Consider the following 27,901-nt stretch of genomic DNA (forward strand, 5'->3'; position numbering starts at 1 on the left):
TTCATTGTAGTAAGAAGTTAATTACATTTTTTTTCTTTCTAATGATCACTCTTCACACTCTATTATAATGAACAACAAGAAGAAAAAAAACTAGAATCTGTTGTTCTTGTACATTAGTTGAGAATATTGTAGTTTAAATGAACTTTAGGAGAGTTACATTACATACAATTTTATATGGTTACAACAAAATAACCGTAAAACCATACCAAAACCAGAAAAGGTAATGTAAATCCAACCAAATTTTAAGATCCTAAATCGTGTATATAAAATTTAATCTTCTAAAAATTTCCCTTAAGAAACATGCGTTTAAATTAAAGTCAAAATCCAACGGATTTGTTTTAATTTATATATATATATATATATATATTTATATTTATATTTTATCCGTTAGATTTTGAATAGAAATTAGGTTTTGTGTGCAGCAAGTTTTGTCCAATGGTTTTAAATTTTTAGGGGTAAAATTTGACATTGTTTGTATGGTGCATGTGAAACAATTTAATAAAATATCTATGTGTTGGTTGCAGAATCGTGTGTTGTATATCACTAGATCTAATAGAGTAGTCATTATTTGTAATAGAATTAGATCGAAAGTATCTATGATGATAATGTAGCAGACGACCAAAAAAAAAGCTTTGTGAGTTTTGAAAGAATGTAAATATCTTTGGTGTACCTTCATCTCCACTAAATCAGGAAACCCCAATCGAAAGTTATTCTCCTCTTTGATTTTTAATTGGACGAACTATGAGGTAAGGAATAGAGAAAATCTAAACCTTGCTCCAATGTGGGTTCTTTTTAGAATTTCCGTTTTATTGTTCAATATATAGCTTTCTTATTAAAGAAAAAGACATAACCGAAACATCATAAAAAAATTCATTGATGGAGTGCATATTGCTGTTTTATGTCCTTCTAGTTGAATATTTAATCGAATTTACGATATGTTTTCGTGTTTAGAGTTTTATCTCCTTTAATAACTAGGTTTTGATTTTGTTTTTCTTCACAATTGAATACTTCTTCTTATAAATAAGATTCAATCGAGTGTCAATATAGCAAACGACAAAAAAAAAACAAATTTGTGAGGTTTGAATAATGTAAAAAATTCTTCGGTATAACTTGATCTCAGCTGAATCAGGAAACCCTAATTGAAAGTTATTATCATATTTGGTTTTGAATTAGACAATCTTTGAGGTAAGGCACTAGAGAAAATCTACACATTGCTCCATTGTGTGTTCTTTTTGGAAAATTTTGTTGTTGTTATTTAATATATAACTTGCTTATTAAAAAAAAATCATAAATCGAAGCATCGTAAATATTTACAAAAAGATAAATGATAGAGTGCATCTCGCTATTTTAAGACATTTTACTTAAATATCTAATGGAATTTACGTGTTCAACACATTTTCGGGTTTTGAGTTTTATTTCCTCGTATATTCAACTAAACATATTTTCATGGTTAGGGTTTGTTTTTTTTTTTCCGTTATGAATAAAATATAACCGAGCTTCAATATTATGACAATAAAAAAGGTTTGGTGAGTTTTCAATAATGTGAATTTCTTTGGTATTCCTTCATCTCCACTGAATCATAAAACCCTAATTAGAAGTTATTATCCTATTTGGTTTTGAATTAAACAATCTTTGGGGCTAGCACTAGAAAACAATCTGCACATTGCTCAATTTTTGTGGGTTTCTTTGGATATTAGCGTTGTTATTATTTTATATATAGCTCGTTCATTAAGAGAACTCTATAAAGTGTCTTGAAAAATTACAAAAAATATGTGATGGAATGCATTACGCTATTTTAAGACATTTTAGTTATATATTAATTTTATGGACTTTAAGTGTTTGATATGTTTTTGTTATTTGAGTTTTATTGTCTTTTTAACTAGGGTTTGATTTGTTTTCTTTCTTCAACGCCGAATATTGTCCGTTATAAATAAGATTTAATCGAGCTTCTTGTAATACATTCTAAATTCGCTAATTCTCCTAACAATAACTAATGGCAATTTATATGCGTCATTATATATATATATATTATCGTTAATCATTAGTTTCCAAACCAAAATGAAGTTATTTATTTCTTTTTTATTTTTGTCAAAAATGAAGTTTTTCATTTACAAAAACAACTATTTATTCAAAATTTCGCTTTAAAACTACTTATCAAAGAAAATATCACATGTAAGTTGTTTGCATTTTTGTATCTCATAAAATACTCAGGAAACTTATTTATTTATGTTAACACCAAACTTATTGTTTTTTTCATATAACTCATTAATTCTTGATTAATATTGGTGGACATTTTTGATTAGCTAGATACTATGCGAAGTGCATAGTAGTATACTTTCATTCCAATGCATGCACTAATATTCAGTTCATGAATTACATATGATATGCATTCTGCATCCATGAATCTTGGATGAACTAAAACTATTACATGAATGATAAAAAATCCACAAATTCAGTATGGTTATAAAAAATACTAGATATCATTTCCATCTTAACATTTAAAATCAAACTATTCAAATTCAACCAAATTTGTAAAACATGCTCAAAGTGATGAGAAAAAACTGAATATAAAAGTAGATTTCTTATCTTTGGTTCATCCATAATAAAACAAAATTCGTCATAGGTACAATTGAATAATGTCACATCACTTCAGAGTCGTCAAACAAGGGCCTGTTCATCTACATGTCTCTATCTCGTTATGACAGAAACAACAACAAAGGGAATTGGCTCTGAAGCCTCTGAGAGAAACAAAAACACAATGGTAAGAGAAAAAAGTTGTTAACGTTGAAGATATTAACGTTGAAGATATTAACGTTGTGCTAGTATTTTTTAGTCTTGATGACTTGTCTCGTGTATATCTAGTCTTCACTCTTCACCACCGTCGTTTAGCTTTGTCATTGTGTTTGCCTCATAGACAAGTAAGTAACAAACAGCCCCCACAAATCTCTCTAGCTCACTAGCTAAGACAATAACAAGATGTTTTTTTTTTTTTTTTTTTTGGCAAATGGTCCATATGAAAATGTTAGTTTCAGTGAGCGTTTGGGAAAAGTCTTATCTTTGGAAGTAAATCCCTATAAGTTAATTAGAAATGTTTGTTTACTGTCAAGCATTTAATATAAAACTCTAAAATTGGTTCACATTTTCTGGATTTCTTTCATTTTCTATATAATTACAATTAATTAAGAAAAGAAATCTATAGCATAAATATCATATATATGGAAAGGGCAAAATTCAATAGCATTTTTTTTCTTTTCTTTTTTTATAATAAAATTGAATTAGTTGGTTCGACAAGTACCAGTTGTATTCTTTTTTCTGTTGTAACTATATTTCCTTTTTATGTATTTTCTCATAAATTGTATAATGTACACCTGTTGAATAATAACTAGTTTTCATAGCTTAATTTCGACACTTGTCAATTCTTGATGATAAGAACAACTGGTTTTGTACTATAAAATGCATCGAAACTTCTTGTAATAAGACATATACAACTTCAACATACACATAATCTCTCACTTAAAAATATCTCTCTCTCTCTCTCTACAAAATCAATTCCAATGTTGGTGGGAAAGATAAGTGGATATGAAGATAATACTCGCTCTTTGGAGCGAGAAACATCTGAAATCACTTCTCTTCTCAGCCAATTTCCGGGGAATACTAATGTCCTTGTTGTTGACACCAATTTCACCACTCTACTCAACATGAAACAAATCATGAAACAATACGCTTATCAAGGTGAGTCACTCTCTCTCTCTCTCTCTAACTATGAGGATTTAGAGAGTTGTTAGGGTTAGGGTTTATAACAGTTTTCTTTTCTTTTGTGTTTTAGTGTCTATTGAGACAGATGCAGAAAAAGCTCTTGCGTTTTTGACAAGCTGCAAACATGAAATCAATATTGTGATTTGGGATTTTCATATGCCTGGAATTGATGGACTTCAAGCTCTCAAGAGCATTACTTCAAAGTTGGATTTACCTGTAGTGAGTATGTGAATCTCAAACTCTCTTTTTTACTTTTAAAACTAAATTAAACCAAATTTGTTTTTACTAAAGAAAAATAACACAATCTATTTCATATTTGTGTAGTTATGTCTGATGATAATCAAACGGAATCTGTGATGAAAGCAACATTTTACGGTGCTTGTGACTATGTTGTGAAACCGGTTAAAGAAGAGGTAATGGCCAATATATGGCAACACATTGTACGGAAGAGGCTGATCTTTAAACCGGATGTTGCTCCACCGGTTCAATCAGATCCGGCTCGCTCTGACCGTTTAGACCAAGTCAAAGCTGATTTCAAGATCGTAGAAGATGAACCAATAATCAATGAGACACCGCTGATCACATGGACCGAAGAAATTCAACCGGTTCAGTCAGATCTGGTTCAAGCCAACAAGTTCGACCAAGTGAATGGCTATTCCCCAATCATGAACCAAGATAACATGTTCAACAAAGCACCACCTAAACCGCGAATGACGTGGACAGAAGTTATTCAACCGGTTCAATCAAATCTGGTTCAAACAAAAGAGTTCGGCCAACTCAATGACTATTCCCAAATCATGAACCAAGATAGCATGTACAACAAAGCAGCAACCAAACCACAATTGACGTGGACCGAAGAAATTCAACCGGTTCAATCAGGTCTGGTTCAAGCCAACGAGTTCAGCAAAGTGAATGGATATTCCCAAAGCATGAACCAAGATAGCATGTTCAACAAATCAGCAACCAACCCGCGATTGACATGGAACGAATTACTTCAACCGGTTCAATCAGATCTGGTTCAATCCAATGAGTTTAGCCAATTCAGTGACTATTCTCAAATCATGAACGAAGATAACATGTTCAACAAAGCAGCAAAGAAACCGCGGATGACATGGAGTGAAGTATTTCAACCGGTTCAATCACATCTGGTTCCGACTGACGGTTTAGACCGAGACCACTTTGATTCCATAACCATAAACGGAGGTAACGGCATACAAAACATGGAAAAGAAACAAGGAAAAAAACCACGGAAGCCGCGGATGACGTGGACCGAAGAGCTTCACCAAAAATTTCTGGAAGCCATCGAAATAATTGGTGGTATCGAAAGTAATCAAACTTTTCTTTAATCTCTAGCTAACTCTTTCATTAATCTCTTGATTAATGTTGGTTCTTATGTAATTATTTTTGGATTTCAAAATGCAGAAGCTAACCCAAAGGTACTTGTCGAATGCTTGCAAGAAATGAGGATAGAAGGAATTACTAGAAGCAATGTGGCAAGTCATCTTCAGGTAAAGAAAAAAACACACACGCTAAATATTGTTTCTTTCATGACAAGTATACCATTGAATTAGGTTGGTTTTTTCACATACCAATATAATACAAGTTCCAAGTCATTGAATTTGTGTTGCTGTACAGAAACACCGTATCAATCTTGAAGAAAACCAAATTCCTCAACAAACACAAGGGAATGGTTGGGCCACTGCGTATGGTACACTAGCTCCCTCTCTCCAAGGTTCAGACAATGTCAACACAACAATACCATCGTACCTTATGAATGGTCCAGCCACTTTGAACCAAATCCAGCAGAATCAATATCAAAATGGTTTCTTGACAATGAACAACAACCAGATCATAACCAATCCTCCGCCTCCTTTGCCCTATTTGGACCATCATCACCAACAGCAACATCAGTCTTCTCCTCAATTTAATTACCTGATGAACAATGAAGAACTTCTTCAAGCCTCTGGCCTCTCTGCGACAGATCTTGAACTCACTTATCCAAGTTTACCATATGATCCACAAGAGTATCTAATCAATGGCTACAATTATAATTAGTCATATAGCCCTTCTCTTTACTTAAGGCAGTCTATGTATGACAAATAATATGCGACTTCCCTTGTGAGTCACAATATTGTTTCATTATTCTTTCATTTAAACTCATTATATAAACCCATTGTTCCTTTCTCATAGATTTTTTATGGAATAATAATGTTATTAACAAGAAACTGGATTCTAATTTATAATCAACGAATTGCTAATTCTCGTGAATGATTAAAATTTATAAAATTAGAGCACTTTACTAAAGACGTGTACATGATATAACATATATGCAAAAATAAATAAAAAAATTGGAATCAGGAATAGTTTTTTGGTTATTTGTTGGAATGTGAACTTTATTTATCAACAAAACTAAAGTTATTTATATATAACAAGTACATAAAAAGCATAAGCAAAAAGATTTGAAGATGGGATCCCATCATGTCCAATATAATGGGTAGAGTCTGGAGACTAGAGTCTAGAGAAGAACATATAACTTTCAAAACACAAAAACTCCCACAAGAGAAATTTCAATACATCCGGAAGAAACGGATATGGGGTTTGATCATGTCCTTAATTAGTCAAAACATTTGCAGTTCCAAAGCCAATACTATATATATAACTGAATAATGTTCGTCGATTCTACGTTTTATGTTTTTAATTGATTCAACATGTCTCAACCCTAATATTTAGCTACATATATAATGAGATTCAAACTGATGGGAGATGGAAGCTAAGATATGACAAAAGGCTACAAATGTGGTTTGAATCCAGTATTTAACAACTTTTGATCTTTAGATTTTCAGCTATATTTCTATTTAAATCAAACGTTGCATTAATTATAAAATCGATAATTTTATTTTGAATATAATTTAATATTATATTAAAAATATAGATATAATGAGATATCGTTGTTGTAGTTGCTCATTTTAACACGAGCAACCGTTGCTAAGCTTGAGGAAGAGTGGTGCACAAGGATCCTTGAGAATATATACTAGATTATTGGTTGATTCCTAGAATATCCATATAAGTACGTAGTTTTTATTTATTTTTCTAATCCTCGAAACGAATACCAAAAATGACAGATTTTAATTTGAAGGAAAAAAAAAATAGTCATATGTGAAGATTTTACTTTGGTGTTTGGTGAGTTAAAGAACTGGTTGGAACACTCTAAACACTAGCTTGCATAAAATAAAATAAAAGGTAACAGATAAGTTTTTGATCTAACGAGATGATAATAGACAAAAATAGCACAAATGTTCTTGGTACAAGAAGAAATAGAAAGAGATTGGCGTATTACTCTTGAGCACTATACAAACATGACCAATTCGGAAATTAATATTTGAGATCCTATTCAAAAAAAAATTAAAGTTCTATTTTTAATACATGAAATTATATCTTAAGCATAGAACATGACCAAAGGGTGAGTTAAAGAAAAAAGAACTCATATTCATTACCAAAAATCAATGTAAATTAAACGAAAATGATAATGTGATTATATAATATAGAGAAGAAATTGTGGTGAAAGATATTAGAAAAGAACATAATATTTCTCACCACAAAATCTTTCTCTTTGTTATATAATCATTATGATGATGTCTTCTTACAAAGGGCCTAAAGAAAAAAGTGGAGATTTATACAAATATTTTATATGACAATGCATGTAGAAGGGCAGTCGTGTGTACATGACCCATCTCGGTGAAAGCAAAGTGTAATGTAAAGTTTAAAATTTAGGATCAAATCCCGACAAACCTAAAGCATTAAAACTCTCTTGTTTCGTATATTATAAAGTTATTTCTTTTGTGTGATCGCGTAACTATGTTTGATATCAAAAGTACATGAGAGAAGTTAACGGTTCTTGTAATTAACCTTGTTTCGAAAAAACATATAACAATTCAGAAATTGGTATGGTTGTGAATTTTATGGAAAGGCAGAGTCGTTATGGTGACAGGAGAAACCAAATTATGTAGAATTTTTTTGTTTCTTCTAAAAGTTAAAAGGGTAATTATAAGATCTATGAGTTATAGAGAAATTAAAAGATTTAAGAAATGAGGAGATCTCAAAAATGAAACAAAAAGAAAAACATCTTAGAACAAACAATGAAAATCCAAAAAACGAAAAAGTTCAAATCTTAAAGATAAAAGAAGGAAAACAAGATCAACAAGTACTATTCTAAGTATGTGGTCATGTTCTTTTGAAAGTATTTTTCAACAAGTTGATCGCTACTTATATGTATGTATGTCAATTACAGAAAACATGTGGTTATGTGAGATGCAAAATCTTTATGACGATTCTCGACTACGATGGAGGTAATAAATCCGAGGATTTAGCTTGTCACGGCGCATCAAAATAGAAGTTAAATACTTATTATGGCTTTACTACATTATCACTGATTAAAATAATTGAAAGTGCAAATTAAAAAAAGAGATAAAAGAAGAAGGATCACATACTTGTTCTCTTTTGGTGGGCTAATTGTTGTCCACAAATTTCGTTAGCACTATAGCTCCAAAGTCTTTTAATCAATATAATCATTTTATCAGGTAAATAATTTTTAATTGAAAAAGGGTATGCATACTAGCTTAGTAATCAAAATTTGCTGACAAATATAATCTTGGTTAAAAGTGAAATGCATTATTCCGACCTCCACTTACTACATGATATATATGCTGTATATGCATTTAAATATTACTTTTCTTAGAAGTTTATCCCTATACTTAAATGATTTATTCAAAATTACACACTAATACTAACAAAAAACGAACTGTAGAAGTCCTTGTTCTGTTCCATTGTTCCACTAACTCCACATAGTTAACTTTTAAATATGAACAAGTTTAGTCAAAGCTTCAGTATTTTTCATGTGAAGAAAGACTTACTTCCAATTTTATTTTTTTGCAAGATTTAACTCTAATTTGGATTGGAACTTTTATAAAAATTCTAAGAGTTTCTTTATCATATAAACTGATGATAAGAAAATTAGTTTGTTATCGAAAAGAGAATACTTTATTTATTTGTTATCAGCTTATAACGTATTGAATCCGGAAAGGAAAAGAGAAAAACACCCAAAAAATAAATTCATAGAAAACTTTAGAAGAATTAAACATTTAAATAAAACGATCATGAAACAAATAAAAAAGCGCATTAAGAACTAAGAAACATGGGACTTGGTGTTAAGGTTGGGGAAATTTAGGGGAAGAAAGCGACAAAGTTCATATCCAAACGTATAAATTTATAAACGTTCCTTTTTCTTGAAAGGTATAGAAGAAATAAACAAATGCCGACCAAGAACATGAAACAAATAAACAAACAACAGAACCATTTATATGAAGACATTTAGATACTTCGAAATACCAAAACAGATTTTGCAATATATTACCCGTAAAGAGAAAATAGTTTAGTAAGCATAGGAAAAGTCAAAAAGATCTTATGATCTGATATTTTTCCCTACATTTCGTAAATCATATAAAGTTAGGGAAGATCTTATGATCGTAAATCATATCAGAGGATCGGGCTATATATATACTTAAAAATAAACTTTCAAAAGCATAAAAACTCTCTAAAATTTCGTGAAAAACAAGTTTTTTAGGTAGATAAAAATATTTTGGTCTAAAAATTGGCAAAATCATAACTAAAAGAGACCGTTGGTTTTTACAAATAGCTAAAATAATGTATAAATTGCATGTCATTTTAAGAGATAACATGCATGTCATATTAAAATAGCGTGTTTTGCAAATAAATATTATCGCATACTTATTTTCTCAATTTTGATTCAAAATTTTAGAAGCTCAACAATGAAAAGGTAACTAGAAGGAGCAACAAATTCAAATATCTATTTGGTTAAGTAGCAATAAATCAAAATAGTAGAAGGATGTAGTAATTTTTCTTATGAAGTCTCCAAACATTTATACTTTTAAAATCGAGTTAAACTATGATGCAACATATTCAAATATATTTGGTTAAGTAGCAAACAATAGAAATAGTGAAAGGAGCTAGCCTTTATTTTTATGAAGTATACCAAAAATTAAAATGTTAAAATCGAAATTACCACCCAACCATTCTCTAAATTTTTTAAGTAAAGTGAACTATTAAGCAACAAAACATATACACATGGAAAGAGCAAAGAAATATTAATGCTAAAGCAAAAAGACTACTACTTTACACACCACATATTGTCGGCAAAGCATTAAACTGCGAGGAAGATACAACAAAATCTTCCTCTTCTTGATAAAAAAAACAACAAAAATCTAAAGTAAATAAAATAAACTTCAATCACTGAATAATGGAAATCAAATAAAATCCAGCTTATCAAGAATCAACACAAGACAATAAAACAAAGTTTTCCAATTTAAAGTGAGACAAAAAGTAATGATAGAAAATTCAATGTTGGAAAAGTGAGAGTCCCTACACAAGCATCTTGTGGTTGGAGAGGTATGGGCCAAATGGCACAATAAGCACTCAATGATTCATGAATTTGGATAAGCTTTATGGGTCCCAAATTCTCTCAAGACTCACTTGAAAAAAAAAAAGAAGAAAATGCACTTTCTTGAACAGAATTATTAGACTCCAATTATAAAATTCTCAGTCCCCACTCAGTAACCAGTAAGCATCTCAAGTTGTATATAAGACCACATTGAATTCCTCTAGACCTTAAGAAGCAATAACCAAACAAAGCCAAGCAAAGCAGAGAGAAGAGACCAAAGCTTTTTCAAAGACTAAAAAAATGGCTGCAAATGAATTAGCTTCTTCTTCAGTTCAAGCCTTCCAAGAGCAATCCCTTGGCGGTTTTGTCTCTAGAAAGCTGCTTCTGCACAACCCATTTGACCACAACACTCAAAGAGCCTTTGCAGTTGCACCATCTCCTCTCATAACCCATGAGAACAACCTCAGTGGAAATGTTCTGATGCTTCTCTCAGTCCTCATCTGTGGCATCATCTGTTGCCTCGGGTTACATTACATCATTCGTTGTGCATTCAGACGTACTTCAAGTTTCATGATCTCTGAGCCTATAGCCGGTCTTTCAACACCATGCGGTTCATCAAACAAAGGAATCAATAAGAAAGCTCTTAGAATGTTCCCAGTTGTGAGTTACTCACCTGAGATGAACTTGCCGGGGCTTGGCGAAGAGTGTGTCATTTGTTTGTCAGATTTTGTTTCCGGTGAACAGATTAGGATGCTACCTAAGTGCCACCATGGGTTCCATGTTCGTTGCATAGACAAGTGGCTTCAACAACATTTGACTTGTCCAAAATGCAGACACTGTCTGGTTGAGACATGCCAAAAGATCTTAGGTGACTTCAGTCAAGCTGATCAAGTGGCAGCAACACCAACAGCGAGCGTAATTGTCAGGATTGCTCCTCTGGAACCTGAAGGAAGAGTAAACATTTTAAGAGAAAGCAGCTAGATGCCAAGAGAGGCAGAAACCATCAAAAATCAAAATTCGTGATTTAGTTAGATAGGAGATTTTTGATCTGAGCTTAGTTCATGTCTTTAGCTATAGAAGGATACCTCAATGTTTTTTTATGTCTTTCTTTTTTGCCTGTAGCACAAAGTGTATACAGATTACAGAGAGAATATATGCCACTTTTAAGTAATATTTCACGACTTCATCAAACTTCTTTTTGAGAAAGTAAAATTTTCAATGGAATGTAAACTACATTAAGAATCATCTATTACCAGAGTGTGATATATTTCTATGTGTCACAATCACTACACAGAATTACACATTCAGTAGACAGAACAAATGGTTTCCAGTAATGAATGGCAAGGTTTGTGTGAAGTAGTGTTTAGACAACTAGATGCATATACGGTGCAGATCTGATCTCATGTATGCTTGATAGTGACATATGGACGAAGTTCGTGAAGAAAAAATGTATTTATCCACTTGTCTCAACCCACTTAAAACACTATCGATCAATCAACACATGAGTCATCAAGATAAGAAATACCAGAGGATTCTTCATTGCAATGATAAATAAATCAACTTTGCCATAGGAAAGTGATATGGAACCAACCAACCCATGATAAGGAAAACCAACCGATCTAAGTATATAGGTAATTCCTAAAAGCTAGTTTGGGGATGCATAGTCATTTAAGATTATCAACCTCCAGTCAAGTAATAAACCCATCCTATGGGATATAGCCTTGACACCAGACATAGCTATGCCATGATATACTATCAAAGATGTAGAATTGATTTGTAAGAACCGTCCTGGTCGAGAAAACCCATTTCCACAAGATCACACACCAAAATCTTAAAGTGAGGATAAATCTACCAACATCAAACCAAACAGTGGAAGGTTCAAGTTAAAATGACGGTTGATGCCTCAAAATTTACTCATCCTACATCTTATCAAATAGGTATATCAGATTGTAGTGCATGTTGTGTCAAGATTTAGTATACTCCTATATACTTTTTCTCCGAAACAGGTGCACATCGTGTGTATGCACACTACCTTGTTCAATATATTGTCATGATAGCTGAACCGAGAAAAGGCTAGGCCTAACGATTCAGATCTACTCACTGCTATCTCGTAGTATGCAAACAAAAACAAAACTACAAACTTAACTTACTTTAATTCCATCTCTATGATAAATTAAAAAAACTTGTGCATATATAAAAGAAAAGATTGAGTGATCAACATGAATATACCACTTGATATCTTTGTCATTTTCATATATTATCAAGATATCAAAATCTTATAATTGAGCATTCCATAACCCATTGTAAGCAAACCTACTAAACTGGTTTAGTTAAGGACCACATCTTCTAACTACGAGATTTTGGAGATCCTGTAATATAAAAGGAAGCAACAAGTCATAAACAAGGTTATCAAAACAAAAGACATGTCATAAACAATGATGGTTCAAATAAGGCTTAAGATCCTAGGCATTTCTGATTGGATGAGATACAAATAAAGTGTTCAAAAGTTCAATTAATAAGTAATACCCGACTAACAAAATGGGAATTTAATAGTGATTGAGGCCGTGCACCAAAAAGAAGTGTTATTGGTTATAATAGAACACTGTGGTTAACAGGTAACATTTGTCCATTAAGCATCTGAGGGATATCAGATCATATCCAATGATATGCCATTGAGAGTGTAAAAACTGCTATAAAGTATTTTGTTAGTACAACTTTATCCGTGATAAATTGCAGATTTAGCTTAAGTAATGCCCTTACAAAAATAGCTAGTAGTCTAAAATTGTTCAACTCTCTCAACAATTGAGACTTTCTACAAAATTGCCATCAATATAATAAAGATGTTCAAATTTCTGCTACTAGTTAACTGCCATTGCAATTATTGTAACGTTCTTTAGGTTGGTGAGAACTATCTACTCTGCTATTCACAGAGTTATAAGTAAAACAATGTAAATACAGAAGCACTAGAGGACACTGGTAGCTTTGGGAGATAATGTTTCAAAATACTATCTTAGTGCTTTAAGAAAATCCTGGCCACTTGTTGGACTAAAGACCTCAATCAATATGATAAGATTCATTTCTACACTTTTTTGTATTATAATACATATACTAGCTATAATTCAAAACTAGGCTAATTATAAATTAGAGAAAGTTTTGCGACATACCGTTATAAAGCAAAAGAACTGTGCACAATAAGTCTATTCCCTACATTGTCAAAAGAGAAAGAAAAGATATTTAGTAGGAACAATGAACAAAATGATAGTTACTTAAAAGTTCACCAAAAAAATGGCATTGAAGAGAACATGATTGAAATAGGTTCCACCAAAGAAAGTCAATAATGGTACATAGATGATTAAAAGACAGGACTAAAGCTCTGTGTTTCAGTATTTTAACTTTCTAGCCAAAGTGTAATGTTTCTGAAACTTTTCTCAAGTTTAAACCCATTGGGTCCAAAGCATTTCTACATAATGAATGCATCCAGCAAAACTCTTACATGAGTATTTTGGCAGACATGTAACTACTTAGGGAGATCAAAATAGATTTTGCAGATATTACCCTGACTCACAACATAAAATAAAATCCATCTTATAAAGAATCAACACAGGACAAACATGATTAAAGAAAGTTTTCTAATATATAACACAAAAAGAACTAATTCTATATTCAATGTCCCGACACAAGCATCTTGTGGTTAGAGGGGGTATGGGGAAACGACACAATCAGCACTCAAGAATTCATGGAATTGGATAAGCTCTTTCTGGGTCCCATATTCTCCCAACTCTCATTTGAAAAAAAGAAGAAAACACACTTTCTTAAACAATAATTATTACTATCCAATTATAAAATTCTCAGTCCCCATTAAGTAATCAGTAAGCATCTCATGCTATATATAAGACCACTTTGAATTCCCCAAAACTTAAAAAAGCAATAAGCAAACAAAGCCAAGAAAAGCAGAGAGAACAGACTTTGATTTAAAGCTTTTTCAAAGAGTAAAACATGTCTGCAAACGAGTTACCTGCTTCAGCTCAATCCTTGCAAGAACAATTCCTTGGCAGTTTTGTCACTAGAAAGCTTCTTCTGCACGACCCATTTGACCACAACTCTCTTCGAGTATTTGCGGTTGCACCATCTCCTCTCATAACACATGAGAACAACCTCAAAGGGAATGTTCTGATGCTTCTCTCAGTTCTCATCTGTGGCATCATCTGTTGCCTTGGGTTACATTACATCATTCGCTGTGCATTCAGACGTTCTTCACGTTTCATGATCTCTGAGCCTATATCCAGTCTTTCAACACCACGAAGTTCATCAAACAAAGGAATCAAGAAGAAAGCTCTGAGGATGTTCCCAGTCGTGAGTTACTCACGTGAGATGAACTTGCCCGGGATTGGTGAAGAGTGTGTCATTTGTTTGTCGGATTTTGTTTCTGGTGAACAGCTCAGGCTGCTCCCCAAGTGCAATCATGGGTTCCATGTTCGTTGCATAGACAAGTGGCTTCAACATCATTTGACATGTCCGAAATGCAGACACTGTCTGGTTGAGACATGTCAAAAGATATTAGGTGACTTCAGTCAAGCTGATTCAATGGCATCAACACCAACAGAGAGCGTAATTGTCAGGATTGATCCTCTAGAACCTGAAGGAAGAGTAAACACTTTTAGAGAAAGCAGCTAGATGCAAGAAAAGCAGAAACCAACATCAATCTAGAATCTGTCAGCAGTTAGATAGAAGATTTTAGATTCTAAGCCATAGAAAGGTAGATACTTCTATTCTTTTATGTCTTTCTTTTTGCCTGTAGCACAAAGTGTCGACAGAGCGAATATAATCTCACTTTACAAGAGCATCTCACGGGTTCATCAAAGTTCTTTTAGCAAAGTTATTTGTAATGGTGGCATGTCAACTATGCATTCATATCCAAAAACATTAAGAATTATCTATAACCAAGACTGATAAGTGCTAATCATATTCTTATGTGTCACAATCTCTACACAGAACCAAAAAGTCATTAGACAGAACAAATGGTGTCTAATCATATTCTTCTGTGTCACAATCTCTACACAGAACCAAAAAGTAATGATGCTAAGGTTTGTGTAAAGCAGCAGTGTCTAGTCTATGAAGTGCATGCATTTACGATGCAGACCTCATCTTGTGTATGCTTGATATTGAAAAAATGTATCTATCTACTTGACACGACCCACTTCATAAACTACCTATATACCGCAAAACCAATAAACACACATCGGGATAGCAAATAACACATGTCAGATGATCCTTCCCCCCAATGATAAAGAAATAAACTATGCCATAGGAATATGGACCCAACCAATAATAGAGAAAAACAACCAACATAAGTTTCAAGTTAGACCTGAAGCTACTTTGGGGAATGCATAGCCTTGTAAGAATCTAAACCGCCAGTCAGTGATAAACGCATCTTATGAGATCTAACTTTGACACCAGACATATCCAAGCCAAAATACACTGTAAAAACATAGAGTTGATCTGTAGATACCATCCCCAAAATTCATACACCAAAATCCAAGTGATGGTATGAAGCAAGATAAGTGAGAAATCATTCACCATTATTAAACCAAATACGGTTAAACTTCCAAGGATTCTTATCACAAGCATCTCCTACTCTACTCTGAGGGTTGATACCAGTTACCGTATTGATGCCTCAACTTACCCACCCTTTATCTTATCAAATTGGTACTAAAGTTTGTATCAAATCGTGGTGTCTAGATCTAATATACTTGCTCTATTGTTCTTCTTTTCCCCACAACAGGCACACATCTTGGGTATTGTACACTAGCTACTGCAAGATATTTTCATGAAAATTGAACGAACAAAAGGCTTAGTGTAACGATTCAGATCTTGGAAGTCCTATCTCCTAGTATGAAAACAGAAGAAAACTACAAAGTTGGCCTAATGATAAAAAAAAAAAAAAAGTTATGCTAATATAAAAGAATGCATGGAGTGTTCACTAGATATAGTGATATACCACTTGATATCTTAGTCGTTTTCATAGATTCTCCAAATACCAAACTCAGAATCTTGATCACTGGGTGATTCAAAACAGCCAAACAAGTTGCAATCCACAACCTATTGTATAAAAAATAACTAACTACGAGATTTTGGAGATCCTGCAATTTAAAATGAAGCAACATGTCATAAAAATATGATGGTTCAAATAGGGCTTAAGATCCTAGGCATTTCTTATTGGATGAGATATAACTAAAGTGTTGAAAAGTTCAATTAATAAGCACAGCCCCACTTAACAATGAGAGTTCAATAGAGTAATTGAGCTTTTCCACAAAAAAGAAGGGTTATTGGTTAACAACAGAAGACTGTGGTTTACAGGTAGCATATGTCCATTACACGCATCTTAGATGGTATCAAATCATATCTGGTAATATGTTATTGAGCTTGTGAAAACTGCAACGAAGTATTTGTAAGTACAAAAACTGCAACAAAGTTTTCCTAAGCACATCTTTTGCTGTGATAAATTGCAGGTTTAGCTTAAGTAATGCCCTTACTTCAACATGCAATGGTCTAAAATTGTTCAACTCTCTCAACAATCTATAAATTTTACTTCAGTTAACTACTGGAACAACTGTAGGATATCAATAGATCATAGCTGTAATTTATAACAAAGATGTTCAAATTTCTGCTACTATCGCAATTATTATAATGTTCTTTTGGTGGGGGAGAACTATCCTATTATATTAATACGCGTTAAAAGTATGTAAATACAGAAGCACTAGAGAACAATGATAGCTTTAGAAGATAATGTTTCAAAATACTATCTTAGTGCTTTAAGAAAATCTTGGCCACTTATTGGCCTAAAGACCTTGATCAGTAAGATAGATTCATGTCTAACCTTTTTGTAATATAACATATATTGTAACTATGCTAATAGTATTATAAAGAAAGTTTCGTCGACATACCGTTATAAAGCAAAAGAGCTGCTACACAATAGGCTCTGCCTATTCATCCTAGCACATACCGAAGTTCTCTACATTATCATGACAAGAAAAGATATTTAGTAGGAACGATGAACAAATAGATATTTAGTACGAACGTTGAATAAATAGATATTTACTCAACAGATATTTAGCAGGAACGATGAACAACTAGATATTTACTTAACAGATATTTAGTAGGAAAAGTACTTAAAAGTACACCGAGAGACAAACACTGAGAATAGGCGTTCAAGAGTAAATGATTAAAGAATAGGTTCCACCAAAGAAATTCATAGATTGAAAATCAATAATGGTACATGCATAACTAAAAAAACAGGATTAAAGCTCTGTGTTTCAGTATTTCCAGTTTCTTGCAAAAGTGAGCTCTACTTATAACGTTCCTGAAATTTTTTTAATGACACTTTAAAACCCATTGGATCCAAACTCTTACTTGAGTATTCCAGAAATATTCCAATTCTCATGTTATTTCACCTCAAGAGAACCATATACATGCAGACATTTAGATACTTGGGAATTATCAGAATAAAATTTGCAAATACTACCCAGACTTAAACATATAATAACGTTAATCAAATAGAATCTAGCTTATCAAGACTCAACACAGGACAAAAATGATAAAACAAAGTTTTATAATTTAAAGTCGGGCATAAATAAATGATTTCCAAATTTAATGTTGGAAAAGTGATAGTCCCTATACACAAGCATCTTAGGGTTGGAGGAGGTATGGGCCAATGGCACAATCAGCACTCAAGTCTCATTTGAAGAAAAAAAAAACTAAAAAGAAGAAACCCCACTTTCTTAGAAAAATAGTATTAGATAAAATACTCAGTCCCCACAGTAATCAGTAAGCATCTCGAGCTATATTTAAGACAACTTTGAATTCCTCAGAACTTAAGAAGCAATAACCAAAGAAAGCCAACAAAGCATAGAGAAGCGACTTTGACCTTAAGCTTTCTCAAAGAGTAAAAATGTCTGCAAATGAGTTACCTTCTTCAGCTCAAGCCTTCCAAGAACAATTCCTTGGCGGTTTTGTCTCTAGAAAGCTGCTTCTGCACAACCCATTTGACCACAACACTCAACGAGCCTTTGCGGTTGCACCATCTCCTCTCATAACCCATGAGAACAACCTCAGTGGGAATGTTATGATGCTTCTCTCAATCCTCATTTGTGGCATTATCTGCTGCCTCGGGTTACATTACATCATTCGTTGTGCACTCAGACGTTCTACACGTTTCATGATCTCCGAGCCTGTACCAAGTCTTTCGTCAACACGGGGTTCATCAAACAAAGGAATCAAGAAGAAAGCTCTTAGAATGTTCCCAGTTGTGAGTTACTCACCTGAGATGAACCTGCCAGGGCTTGACGAAGAGTGTGTCATTTGTTTGTCTGATTTTGTTTCCGGTGAACAGCTCAGGCTGCTCCCCAAGTGTAACCACGGGTTCCATGTTCGTTGCATAGACAAGTGGCTTCAACAACATCTGACTTGTCCAAAATGCAGAAACTGTCTGGTTGAGACGTGCCAAAAGATATTAGGTGACTTCAGTCAAGCTGATTCAGTTACGGCAGAACCAACAGAGATCGTAATTGTCACGATTGTTCCTCTAGAACCAACAGAGATCGTAATTGTCACGATTGCTCCTCTAGAACCAACAGAGATCGTTATTGTCATGATTGCTCCGCTAGAACCTGAAGGAAGAGTAAACACTATTAGAGAAATCAGCTAGATGCAAAGAAAGACAGAAACCATCAGCAATTCAGAATTTGTACTTCTAATTTTTTTATGACTTTCTTTTTACCTGTAGCACAAAGTGTATACAGAGTGATTATGTTTCATTTTCAGTAGCATCTCATGAGTCCATCAAACTTCCTTTGTAAAACTATTTTTACGGTGGAATGTGAATTTTGCAATCTTATCCAAAAACATCAAGATTCATCTGATAACCAAAGATTGATAAGTGCTGGTCGTATATTCTTATGTGTCATATCAGTACACTGAACCAAAACGTCACTAGACAGAATAAATGGTTTCCCAATAACTAATGCCAAGAGTTAGTTGTGTGAAGAAGCAGTGTGTAGTCTACCATATGGAATTATGGTCCAGACCTGGTCCCATGTACTCTTGATAATGACAAAAGCACAAAGTTTGTGAAACAAAATTACATCTATCTACATGAATCAACCCACTTAATAATTAATCTATATGCCTCAAAACCGATCCACACGCATAAGTCATCAAAATAGCAATTACCATGAACAAGACAAAAAAGATAAAAAGATATTAGTAAGAACTATGAACAAATAGATATTTACTTGACAGAAAGAAATTATTAAGTAGGGAGAATGATCAAATAAATATTTACTTTACAGATATTTAGTAGGAAGAATGACCAAAAAGATATTTTATAGATATTTAGCAGGAACTAAGAACAAATATATATTTAATCAAAAGTTCACCAAAAGATGAACACTGAGAAATGGCGCCAAAGAGTAAATGATTAAAGAATAGGTTCCACCAAAGAAAGTCAATAATGGTACATAAATGATTAAAAGACAGGACTAAAGCTCTGTGTTTCAGTATTTCAACTTTCTAGCCAAAGAGAACTATAATTAAAATGTTTCTGAAACTTTTCTTATGGCTCTTAACACCCACTGGATCCAAAACCATTTCCAAATCATAAATGCATCCAGCAAAAATGTTCTCAGAAATATTTCAAATTCTCACCAAGTTGCGTTATTTCACCTTAAGTCGTGTCGTGTGATTTCACCTCGATATGTTGGTAACATTTCACTTCCATCATTCAAAAAAAAAAACGGTGAATGACCAATTTTAGTTTGGATGATCTTTCTGTCTGTTCAGATTTCTCATCTTCATCCATGTTACCCCTGCAGTTTTAAAGTGAATGAGTATCAAATTAAGATATTCCCAACAAACGAATCATTATAGCATATAACACAACAAAAGTAAAGTTTATTTGCTTTAAAGAAGGTACCAAGAAAACAGACCACTATATATATTTGTACCAGTTATATGTAACCTAATGGCACAGACAAAAGAAAAAAGGAATCCATTTCCGAGTGAGACTGGTGAGAAAAGATAGAAAAGATGCATCTCCTACTGTGTAACATCAACTTTTTATCCCAAAGATACACAATCTTCCCTAATCTAATGTTTCACTAAACCAGCTATTAGGAAAGTAGCAAGAAACAATGTTATACAAAAGCACATATCAAAGAATCTTGCTTTGATTTTGGAGCTACAAGAAAAACATTAGATACTAGATTCATGTAGATTTCCCTCGCAATTTGCAACCAATGGAAGAAGATATCTCATAAAGCAAACAAAAAGAATCATTTTTTATTCGTTCATCCGTGGGACCAATTCCTTTACCTCTGATTTAAAACAAAGGCATGTAAAGATAAAGAGAGAGAGAGAAACTGTTTACTGAAAAAAAAGCAGGAGGTGGATACTAATGCTATGAGAGTGATAAAAGTAGCCTTTAACAAGATTGATTGGGAGAGGCTTTGTCCTTTTGGCTACTCTATGGACAACTTGAGTTACTACGAATGGGGTGGATTCCTGTTCCCCAAACATAAGTAGAGTTCACTAAATGGAAATATTTCATCCGTACACTCTCAAAACCGCACAAAATCAACAAAACTTTTAAGATTCCACCACTGTTAAAAAATAGCAAAAAGGGAAAGAAAAGAAAAGTTAAATCAAACCTTGCTTTATATATGAGAAACTCCTTTACAGGTTAGACACATATGTGATATATCACTGGGTCAGAACTATCTACCGAAACTCGGTTTTCATCAAGACCATAAGTAGAAAACATATATTATAAGCCCTAACAGGCTAATATCAAGGAACAGTGAGATATCAGTAAAATGAGCCAGGAGATATTAATATTTGAATGCTGCTATATCAAAGATAGGGAAAGTTCATGGCTGCTCCAGTTAAAAAGCTCATGGGTCCCTAGAAGCAATTCTGGGAGATATGATTTGCTAAGGCCACAGCCACATGGCACTACTATTGCAGCAACTGGTATGATGGACCCATTTTATATAACAAAGCATATTACGCTGCAAATGATTTTATAAAATTAGACACTAAAGGTAAAGGTCCATAATGTGAGCTTGATCTTTATAGCTTCTTATTCATCCAACCATAAGTTTTTCTAAATGAAATATATAAAAAAAAATTCCTCATTAAATATCTGAAAAAAAATTGAAACTTTACCTTTCCTCTATATAAACAATTAGCCTCCAAACCTTTACTCTATATAAACAACCTCCAACGGAAACACAGAAAGCCACCAATCTATCTTAAAACTAAGTTATCATGTGCACTACCATTTCCATTTCCATTTCCACCATAAAACCAACTGAGATCTTTCAAGAAATTCTTGGAAGTTCTTACTCAAGAAAATTACTATTTCATACCCATGATCAATCACCAACTCCAGCACCATCCCCATATGTAGGCGATAACAACTTTGATGCAAATGTTGTTATGGTCCTATCAGTCCTCTTATGTGCACTTGTTTGCTCACTTGGACTCAATTCTATAATAAGATGTGCCTTGAGGTGCTCCAATTTAGTACCATCTGAAGCTGGTGGTGACAACTATCCTGTTCGCTTGACCAACACAGGAGTCAAACGAAAAGCCTTGAAGAGTTTCCAGACAGTAAGTTACTCTACTGAACTAAATCTGCCTGGCTTAGATACCGAGTGTGCTATCTGTCTCTCGGAATTTGTAGCCGAGGAACGTGTGAAGCTGTTGCCGACATGCCACCATGGATTCCATGTCCGTTGTATAGACAAGTGGCTTAGTTCACACTCGTCCTGTCCCACCTGCAGGCACTGCCTCATCCAGACATGCGAGAAGATTGCCGACTGCAGCCAAACAAGCTCGTTAAACTCTACTCAACCACCACAAGACAGCATCATTCTCCAAATAGCACCACTAGAACCGGAAAGATGGATACGCTGGTTTAGGTGAACTAGAACTAGTCACCTAGATATTTGTAGCAGCTATGATTAAACTACTATGTTTTAGAATTATTTGAGATTACAAGCGGTCTACACTTAAAAACAAGTTTAGCATTTCAACTGTAAAGTTGTAAATATTACGAGAATGTTACTTTCTTCATATCTTGAACTACTAAATGTTTATATTTCACAGTTACAAGCCAATAAAGGAAAATTTCATTAGATCTGCAAATACTCACACTGGAAAACAAAACATAAACAATTCAAAAATCAAATGTACAGGATGATGAGAAGGAAAATCACTGAAAGGCTTAAAGCAATAGTTTAGTGGAGGTGGCCAATACACTTAGTCAACTAAAGAGAGATGTCATAATCTTTACCATTATGAAGTTTCAAGGTTATTAAAGTCAGGCTCTGCCACTAGCTTATTTTACTGATTATCATAAGGGTTACTACACTTTTATATAAATCATACAATAACATAATGTACCCTTCCAGAGGTAGAAGAGTCTTCTTGCTTTGTTATTGAACAAATTAAGTTGTAGGCTGTGACAATGCGAAGCCCCGGAGAAAAATGTCAAGGCCCACAAATGAGAGAAACATGCAATAATATAATCCATCGAAAGGAGAACAAGAGAGAGAGGTCACCACCATAAGAAACAGCACAAAGCGAATGGGGTCCGAGGACGAATCCCACCATATGGTCAAATCAAATAATACTAAAAGGGGAGGTTCAATGTTATACTGACCACATGAAGAAAATGAGTGACCACAATAATTCAACAACCGGCATTTACCAAGATCAATTTCATAGATAATGGATTATGAAGAGCTGCAATATCAATTACTTAGAAGTAGAACTTTAAAAAAAGCAGTACGTGTAACAGTACTTTACTGACTAGCTAAAGAGAGATCCTTAGTAGTAATCTAGAAACTCCCATCAATATGGTCACTAATCTCCAAATAAAGAAATTGATAAACAAGTTATGAGGTGGACGAACGAAATTGTAAACCCTAGATACCAAAATGGGGAAACTTTGCATCAACCAAATGAGATTATCTTCTGAACTAATTACGTATCGGGATTAAACAATGAACAAGAAGAAGTAAACAAGAGTACATGAAATTGAAAAAATCAAGTTTCGCTCCAATCAAATTGACAATAAGGAGACAAAGATACGAAGTTCAAATGAAGCTGTACGAAAATACCCAGAAAACTATGTGAAAAATGGGGAATTTTCTTACCGTATTCGTTGATGAAGATCTGCTGAAGACGACGAAGTAGCAATGTTCAGAGATTGTTCGCTTTGTTGGCGCCAATGATTTTCAGAAATTCTCTCTTGAAACCAATATCGGATCTTCCATAGTTTCCACTCGGGTCGGCTTTTAACGGGCCCATTTATATAAAGCCCATTTAGCATTTTTCCTAAATCGGGTGTTTTTCTTATATCAAAATAGAAAGGGATTTTTTAAAATATCTCTTTGTTGGTTATAGTTTATAAACATTTGGTTTAACAAGTTATAATGAATGTGGTGAGCCACTCATTACAAGAAATTATTTACAACCACATGAGAAAAGAAAAAAACACATAGGCTATTAATGGAGGCAGCGGACAAAACGGTCTAATTTATCTGCGGTTTAGTCCATTTCATTTTTGGGATGGATAATAAACCGTTGCGGAGCAAGTTTATTTGTATGTAAAAATAGTTCGCAGATGGTCCGCTGCGGGTTTTTTCTTTTTTTTTTTGTTTGGACCACTGCGGACTATAATTGATGAATGAAAAATAAAAAGCGGTTTGATCCATTGACGGTTGTGTCCGCCCCAACCGCCGTAACCATTCACAACCCATGTTGTAAAACCAAGAATAACAAAAAAGATTGTTAATTGACTTTTTCCGATATTATATCAAAACGTGGCCGGTCATATAACTTATATATATGTATTATTATATATCAATGGAGTGTCAGTTTAATATAGTCATGATCATGAGTAATGTAGTTTCATAATGATGGGGCACAACGTTCTTAAGGGTAGTACTACCAACTCAATTTTCTCTCGGCATGTGCTGTACACATGGTTCATAAAGTTGACTTTTGGATTTCCATCTCACAACAGCTATTTCTTTTCCGGTTTTCTACCGGTTTGCTCCGGTTAGTGGACCAACGTTAAAAGTTTAGTTATGACAGTTTCTTGGGTTCTACACATCTTTTGATTTCTATTTACCCTCGTAACAAAAATAGAAGATTTTGTAGTTTTCTTTTAATGGTACCTACCTCATGTGGATTGTAACTACCTTTTGTTGGATTCATTATTGTAGGTACATATATTTGTGGTTTATATCCATCCACTCTCTTATATAGATCAAAAATATATAACTAAAAAATAAATTTTATCCCCAAAATGTAATTTAACCGAATATTTGATTATTTTCTAATCCGATTTTTAAATTATATTTGAATAATTTTGGTTCTTCGGTTAGATTCGGGTAGTTTAATTTTGGCTAGGTTATCGATGGAAACTAGTTTAAATTTGGTAAAAAACGGTATAATTGTGGTATAATCTGGTTATAAACAACATATAATTTAGTTAACTGATAAGTGATAACTGAACTAAAGCAAAATACTTGGTTAATTGAAGTAAAATTCAAATTTAACCAATCTGTTAAGGACATGTAACTTTTCAAAGCGAACAGCTAAAATCTTGGTTCGGCCCAATTTGGTTATTTCAGATCGGTTATTCATCCCATGGCTAATCTGTACTAGATGGTCAGAATGGTAAAGACTCCAAGAAAGAGGCTGGTAAAGATAAAAACCAAACGTTACATAAGTGATGACAAGCAACAAAGTTACAAAGAGGTGGTCTTAGGGTTCTTTGGACTCTCCACATAAGTGGTAATGTTGCATGACACCTCAATTAATCTTTTAACTAAAAACATAAATAATTGGTAGCTACAATACAAAAGTTCCCATCTCTTAAAATTCAATTCAATTTTGTTACACAATGAAGAGCTGAGGTGAGCTGTTGTACATATATAATTGCAAACTTTTATAATATTGTAGTGGACTAGTGGGTACTTTACCCAAAAAAAGAAAAAGGAAAAATGTAGTGGATGTGTCTCAAAGCCAAGACAAATTACGAGATATAGCTAACAAGTACTGCCTCGTATATCTGATGTGTACCTCTTTGTCCTGTATTAACTAATTAACTTTATATTCGAAATGAATGCATAATTTTAAAATACGACGATTATTTATGTTGTATCTGTTGGTAATTTTTTTTTTTTGTTATACCTAATAATTTAACCCGTGTTTGTAATTAATACGAATAACTACGACATTAGGCTTTTGGGTTGTCAGGAAACTTGTTGGTTTATGGTCGATTTGCAGCATACCAAACAAGTTTTAGTTAAGCAGTATTATTGGGAAGTTACTTCATTAAGAGACTAAAACCATTCTTGTCTCTCTATGGTTCATCTTCTTTTGTCCATAAAAGGACGATTTGAGAAAGATATAAAAGATATCTTTGTAAACATTACAAAGAGAAAAAAAATTAAAGAAAGAAAACGTTTTAAAGAGAGAGAATTTAGAGAGATCAATAGGAAGTCAAAGTGACCTTGAGCGGTGGTTTGGGATTAATTTTCGTTCGTGCTCTTAACTGATGTTTACATCACTTCCCATATAATTTCATATCAAAGTTATCACTAAACCGGCCAAAATATATGTTCCGTTTGAACGCTTCCGCATAAAAAAAAATAACATATGATAATTTTACCATTGTTTATGATTTTTTTAATTACAAATGTTTGATTTTCTTTTTTTTATATAGAAAAAAAGTGTAATAAAATTTAGGGTGAATTGCAAAAATGACGTTTTTAGGAGATGAAATAAAGAATATAGCACTACAAATCTATAATGTAGTGAATAACATTTAGGTGTGGTAAAAAGATCACAAACTCCTTCTAACGAAAGAGATAGTAAGCGCGTGGAATAGGCGAAGAATTGAATACGAGTGGGTAACGTGACGTTGTTTTCATCCAAGCAATTTTCAGTAGCATCATCAAAGAAAAGTCCTGCAAACAAAACAAAAAAATATAGATGAGGGTGAAAATAGTTTAGCAGTTAATACGACAATTCAAAATGTAAAGATACATATATTTCGCTTTCAAGCTTTACTTTGTTTGAAAAAATATCAAATTGTTTATAAGTACAGAAAACTAAACCCTAAGAATGGTAGGGAACCCAAACAACAAAATCTGAAACCCCCAATTTAGATTTTGTAAAATTTGAAGTTTTGCCTCTGTAAATCAAAACCCCAATTCAATTTAATCAAAAACCCTATAAGTCACTTCAGGAAATTAATTGCATTGCTTCCATCGTCAATATACCTCTGCTGATTGTTGGCAAAATTAGAAGTTTCAGAAAAGGTGGACTGCAACTTATTAGAGCTAAAACTCTGTTTGAAAGTTAACAGTTGGTGAAAGAGAAGAATTGGGTTCCTGCGAAAAGAAGAAGATGATGAGCGTGTTTCTCAAACAAGGATAATGTTGCCATTATTACAAAAAATACAAACAATATACGTTACTTTTTTGTGGAGTGTTAGTTTCTTAAATATAATATTTTTGTAGATTATAAGCCCAAATTTCTCTAAAATTTACATACTTCTATCTAATAATAGAGTTACATACTTCTATCTAAAAAGTATAATAGAGTCACATACTTCTATCTAATATGTAACAATATAACATAACACGTAATTTGTTTTATTATGAAATAAAAATCATGTAATTATAAAATAAAAATACATGTGATAAAATTGTCTAGTGATTAATCAATGGTTCCTACACAATGTTCTAAATATTTTAGTAAATTTTACTAGCTAATAGATGGAAACTTATCGCATGTTACAGGAGTAGTTCATCGTGGCCTTAGTAAGTTATTGATAAAGTTGTCCATTTTATGTGTTGTTGTCAAATTGTTTTTGTTTTTTGTATTTTTTTTTGAATAAGTTGTTATCAAATTATAATGTCTAATACTACTATAGAAATTTATCACTTTTATCCTCTCTTTTTGTTATGTCTTTTTCCTTTCAAAATTGCATACCATTTTGTATTCTTTTCTCACCAAACTTATTCAAACTAAATTTCCAAACATATTATAGAGAACTATCAAAATACAAATAGTTACATAAACAACATAAGTACAAACAAAATCACGAGAAAAAGTGAAATTATATTACAAAATGCTATATTTTTTTCTCACACTCTATATTAATGTCAAATATGAGTAATTTCAATCAAAAGCCATTTTTCTTTTGCATAATTCATGTTTATTTTTTTATTTTTTTCATCTTGCATAATTCATGTTTAAAAGGATATATACATGGGTCTACTACATTCACCTGACATTACGTTTTATGTGTTTGTCTTCTGAAAATAATCATCAAAATATTTCAGGACTTGTTTACGTTTTCAGGAGAAAAAAAATAACTGTACCCTTTTCAATATAGAAATAACATTTGTAGAAATCGTGGATTTTCCTTAATAAACAATCCAAAACACGACCACCGTTGTCTCCTCGACTCGGTAACACCCGATCGCCGACTTGAAAATTAGAAGAAAAATGAAAAGAATAATAAAAAAAAAAAAGGAATGATTATTGAAGCTGTCATATATGTCGACCCTATCACAGTCAATCCAATAGCCTATATTCGCCAACTGA

General features: G+C 33.0%; 7 protein-coding genes and 1 long non-coding RNA gene across 9 annotated transcripts; 6 read left to right on the forward strand and 2 right to left on the reverse strand.

Moving 5' to 3' along the window:
• Window positions 1–2,682: 2,682 nt before the first annotated feature.
• AT1G07533 lies at window positions 2,683–2,946 on the forward strand. The gene has a single exon (NR_139263.1). It is a non-coding gene; the product is annotated as an other RNA (long non-coding RNA).
• Window positions 2,947–3,479: 533 nt separating this feature from the next.
• Window positions 3,480–5,995, forward strand: RR19 (response regulator 19; the record flags this gene model as incomplete). 2 transcript variants are annotated; one of them, NM_001333372.1, is made up of 6 exons in its annotated part: window positions 3,555–3,732; window positions 3,827–3,979; window positions 4,081–4,238; window positions 4,854–5,082; window positions 5,179–5,264; window positions 5,392–5,811. In NM_001333372.1, 6 exons carry the CDS (start codon window positions 3,555–3,557, stop codon window positions 5,809–5,811), a joined length of 1,224 nt encoding a protein of 407 aa, NP_001319180.1. The 2 variants fall into 2 exon arrangements, with proteins under 2 accessions (NP_001185179.1, NP_001319180.1); NM_001198250.1 differs by having other exon boundaries at window positions 3,480–3,732; window positions 4,081–5,082; window positions 5,179–5,294; window positions 5,392–5,995.
• A 4,444-nt stretch (window positions 5,996–10,439) lies between these two features.
• Window positions 10,440–11,381, forward strand: AT1G49200 (RING/U-box superfamily protein). Its single transcript, NM_103810.2, has one exon. The coding sequence runs from the start codon at window positions 10,511–10,513 to the stop codon at window positions 11,189–11,191; it is 681 nt and encodes a 226-aa protein (NP_175346.1). The 5' UTR covers window positions 10,440–10,510; the 3' UTR covers window positions 11,192–11,381.
• Window positions 10,511–12,579, reverse strand: AT1G49205 (uncharacterized protein). The gene is made up of 3 exons (NM_001333373.1): window positions 12,562–12,579; window positions 11,995–12,058; window positions 10,511–11,153 (listed from the first exon to the last, which is right to left on the reverse strand). The coding sequence occupies exon 3, from the start codon at window positions 10,999–11,001 to the stop codon at window positions 10,876–10,878; it is 126 nt and encodes a 41-aa protein (NP_001322212.1). The 5' UTR covers window positions 11,002–11,153; window positions 11,995–12,058; window positions 12,562–12,579; the 3' UTR covers window positions 10,511–10,875.
• Window positions 12,580–14,101: 1,522 nt separating this feature from the next.
• Window positions 14,102–14,977, forward strand: AT1G49210 (RING/U-box superfamily protein). The gene has a single exon (NM_103811.4). It carries the CDS (start codon window positions 14,207–14,209, stop codon window positions 14,882–14,884), a length of 678 nt encoding a protein of 225 aa, NP_175347.1. The 5' UTR covers window positions 14,102–14,206; the 3' UTR covers window positions 14,885–14,977.
• Window positions 14,978–18,146: 3,169 nt separating this feature from the next.
• AT1G49220 (RING/U-box superfamily protein) lies at window positions 18,147–18,914 on the forward strand (the record flags this gene model as incomplete). Its single annotated transcript, NM_103812.1, has 1 exon — window positions 18,147–18,914. Exon 1 carries the CDS (start codon window positions 18,159–18,161, stop codon window positions 18,912–18,914), a length of 756 nt encoding a protein of 251 aa, NP_175348.1. The 5' UTR covers window positions 18,147–18,158.
• Window positions 18,525–23,603, reverse strand: AT1G49225 (uncharacterized protein; the record flags this gene model as incomplete). Its single annotated transcript, NM_001333374.1, has 7 exons — window positions 23,428–23,603; window positions 22,266–22,272; window positions 21,358–21,368; window positions 20,831–20,865; window positions 20,003–20,073; window positions 18,752–18,876; window positions 18,525–18,668 (listed from the first exon to the last, which is right to left on the reverse strand). The coding sequence occupies exons 3-7, from the start codon at window positions 21,358–21,360 to the stop codon at window positions 18,525–18,527; spliced, it is 378 nt and encodes a 125-aa protein (NP_001322312.1). The 5' UTR covers window positions 21,361–21,368; window positions 22,266–22,272; window positions 23,428–23,603.
• Window positions 21,407–22,390, forward strand: AT1G49230 (RING/U-box superfamily protein). Its single transcript, NM_103813.4, has one exon. It carries the CDS (start codon window positions 21,533–21,535, stop codon window positions 22,190–22,192), a length of 660 nt encoding a protein of 219 aa, NP_175349.1. The 5' UTR covers window positions 21,407–21,532; the 3' UTR covers window positions 22,193–22,390.
• Window positions 23,604–27,901: the final 4,298 nt, after the last annotated feature.

Source organism: Arabidopsis thaliana (genome assembly GCF_000001735.4).
Source record: "Arabidopsis thaliana chromosome 1 sequence".
NCBI classification, from domain to species: Eukaryota; Viridiplantae; Streptophyta; class Magnoliopsida; order Brassicales; family Brassicaceae; genus Arabidopsis; species Arabidopsis thaliana.

Bases quoted from the DNA above. Each gene is read 5' to 3' on its own strand.
- AT1G49230 (NM_103813.4), top strand. From the start codon at position 21,533: ATGTGCACTACCATTTCCATTTCCATTTCCACCATAAAACCAACTGAG.
- AT1G49200 (NM_103810.2), top strand. From the start codon at position 10,511: ATGGCTGCAAATGAATTAGCTTCTTCTTCAGTTCAAGCCTTCCAAGAG.
- AT1G49205 (NM_001333373.1), bottom strand. From the start codon at position 11,001: ATGCAACGAACATGGAACCCATGGTGGCACTTAGGTAGCATCCTAATC.
- AT1G49210 (NM_103811.4), top strand. From the start codon at position 14,207: ATGTCTGCAAACGAGTTACCTGCTTCAGCTCAATCCTTGCAAGAACAA.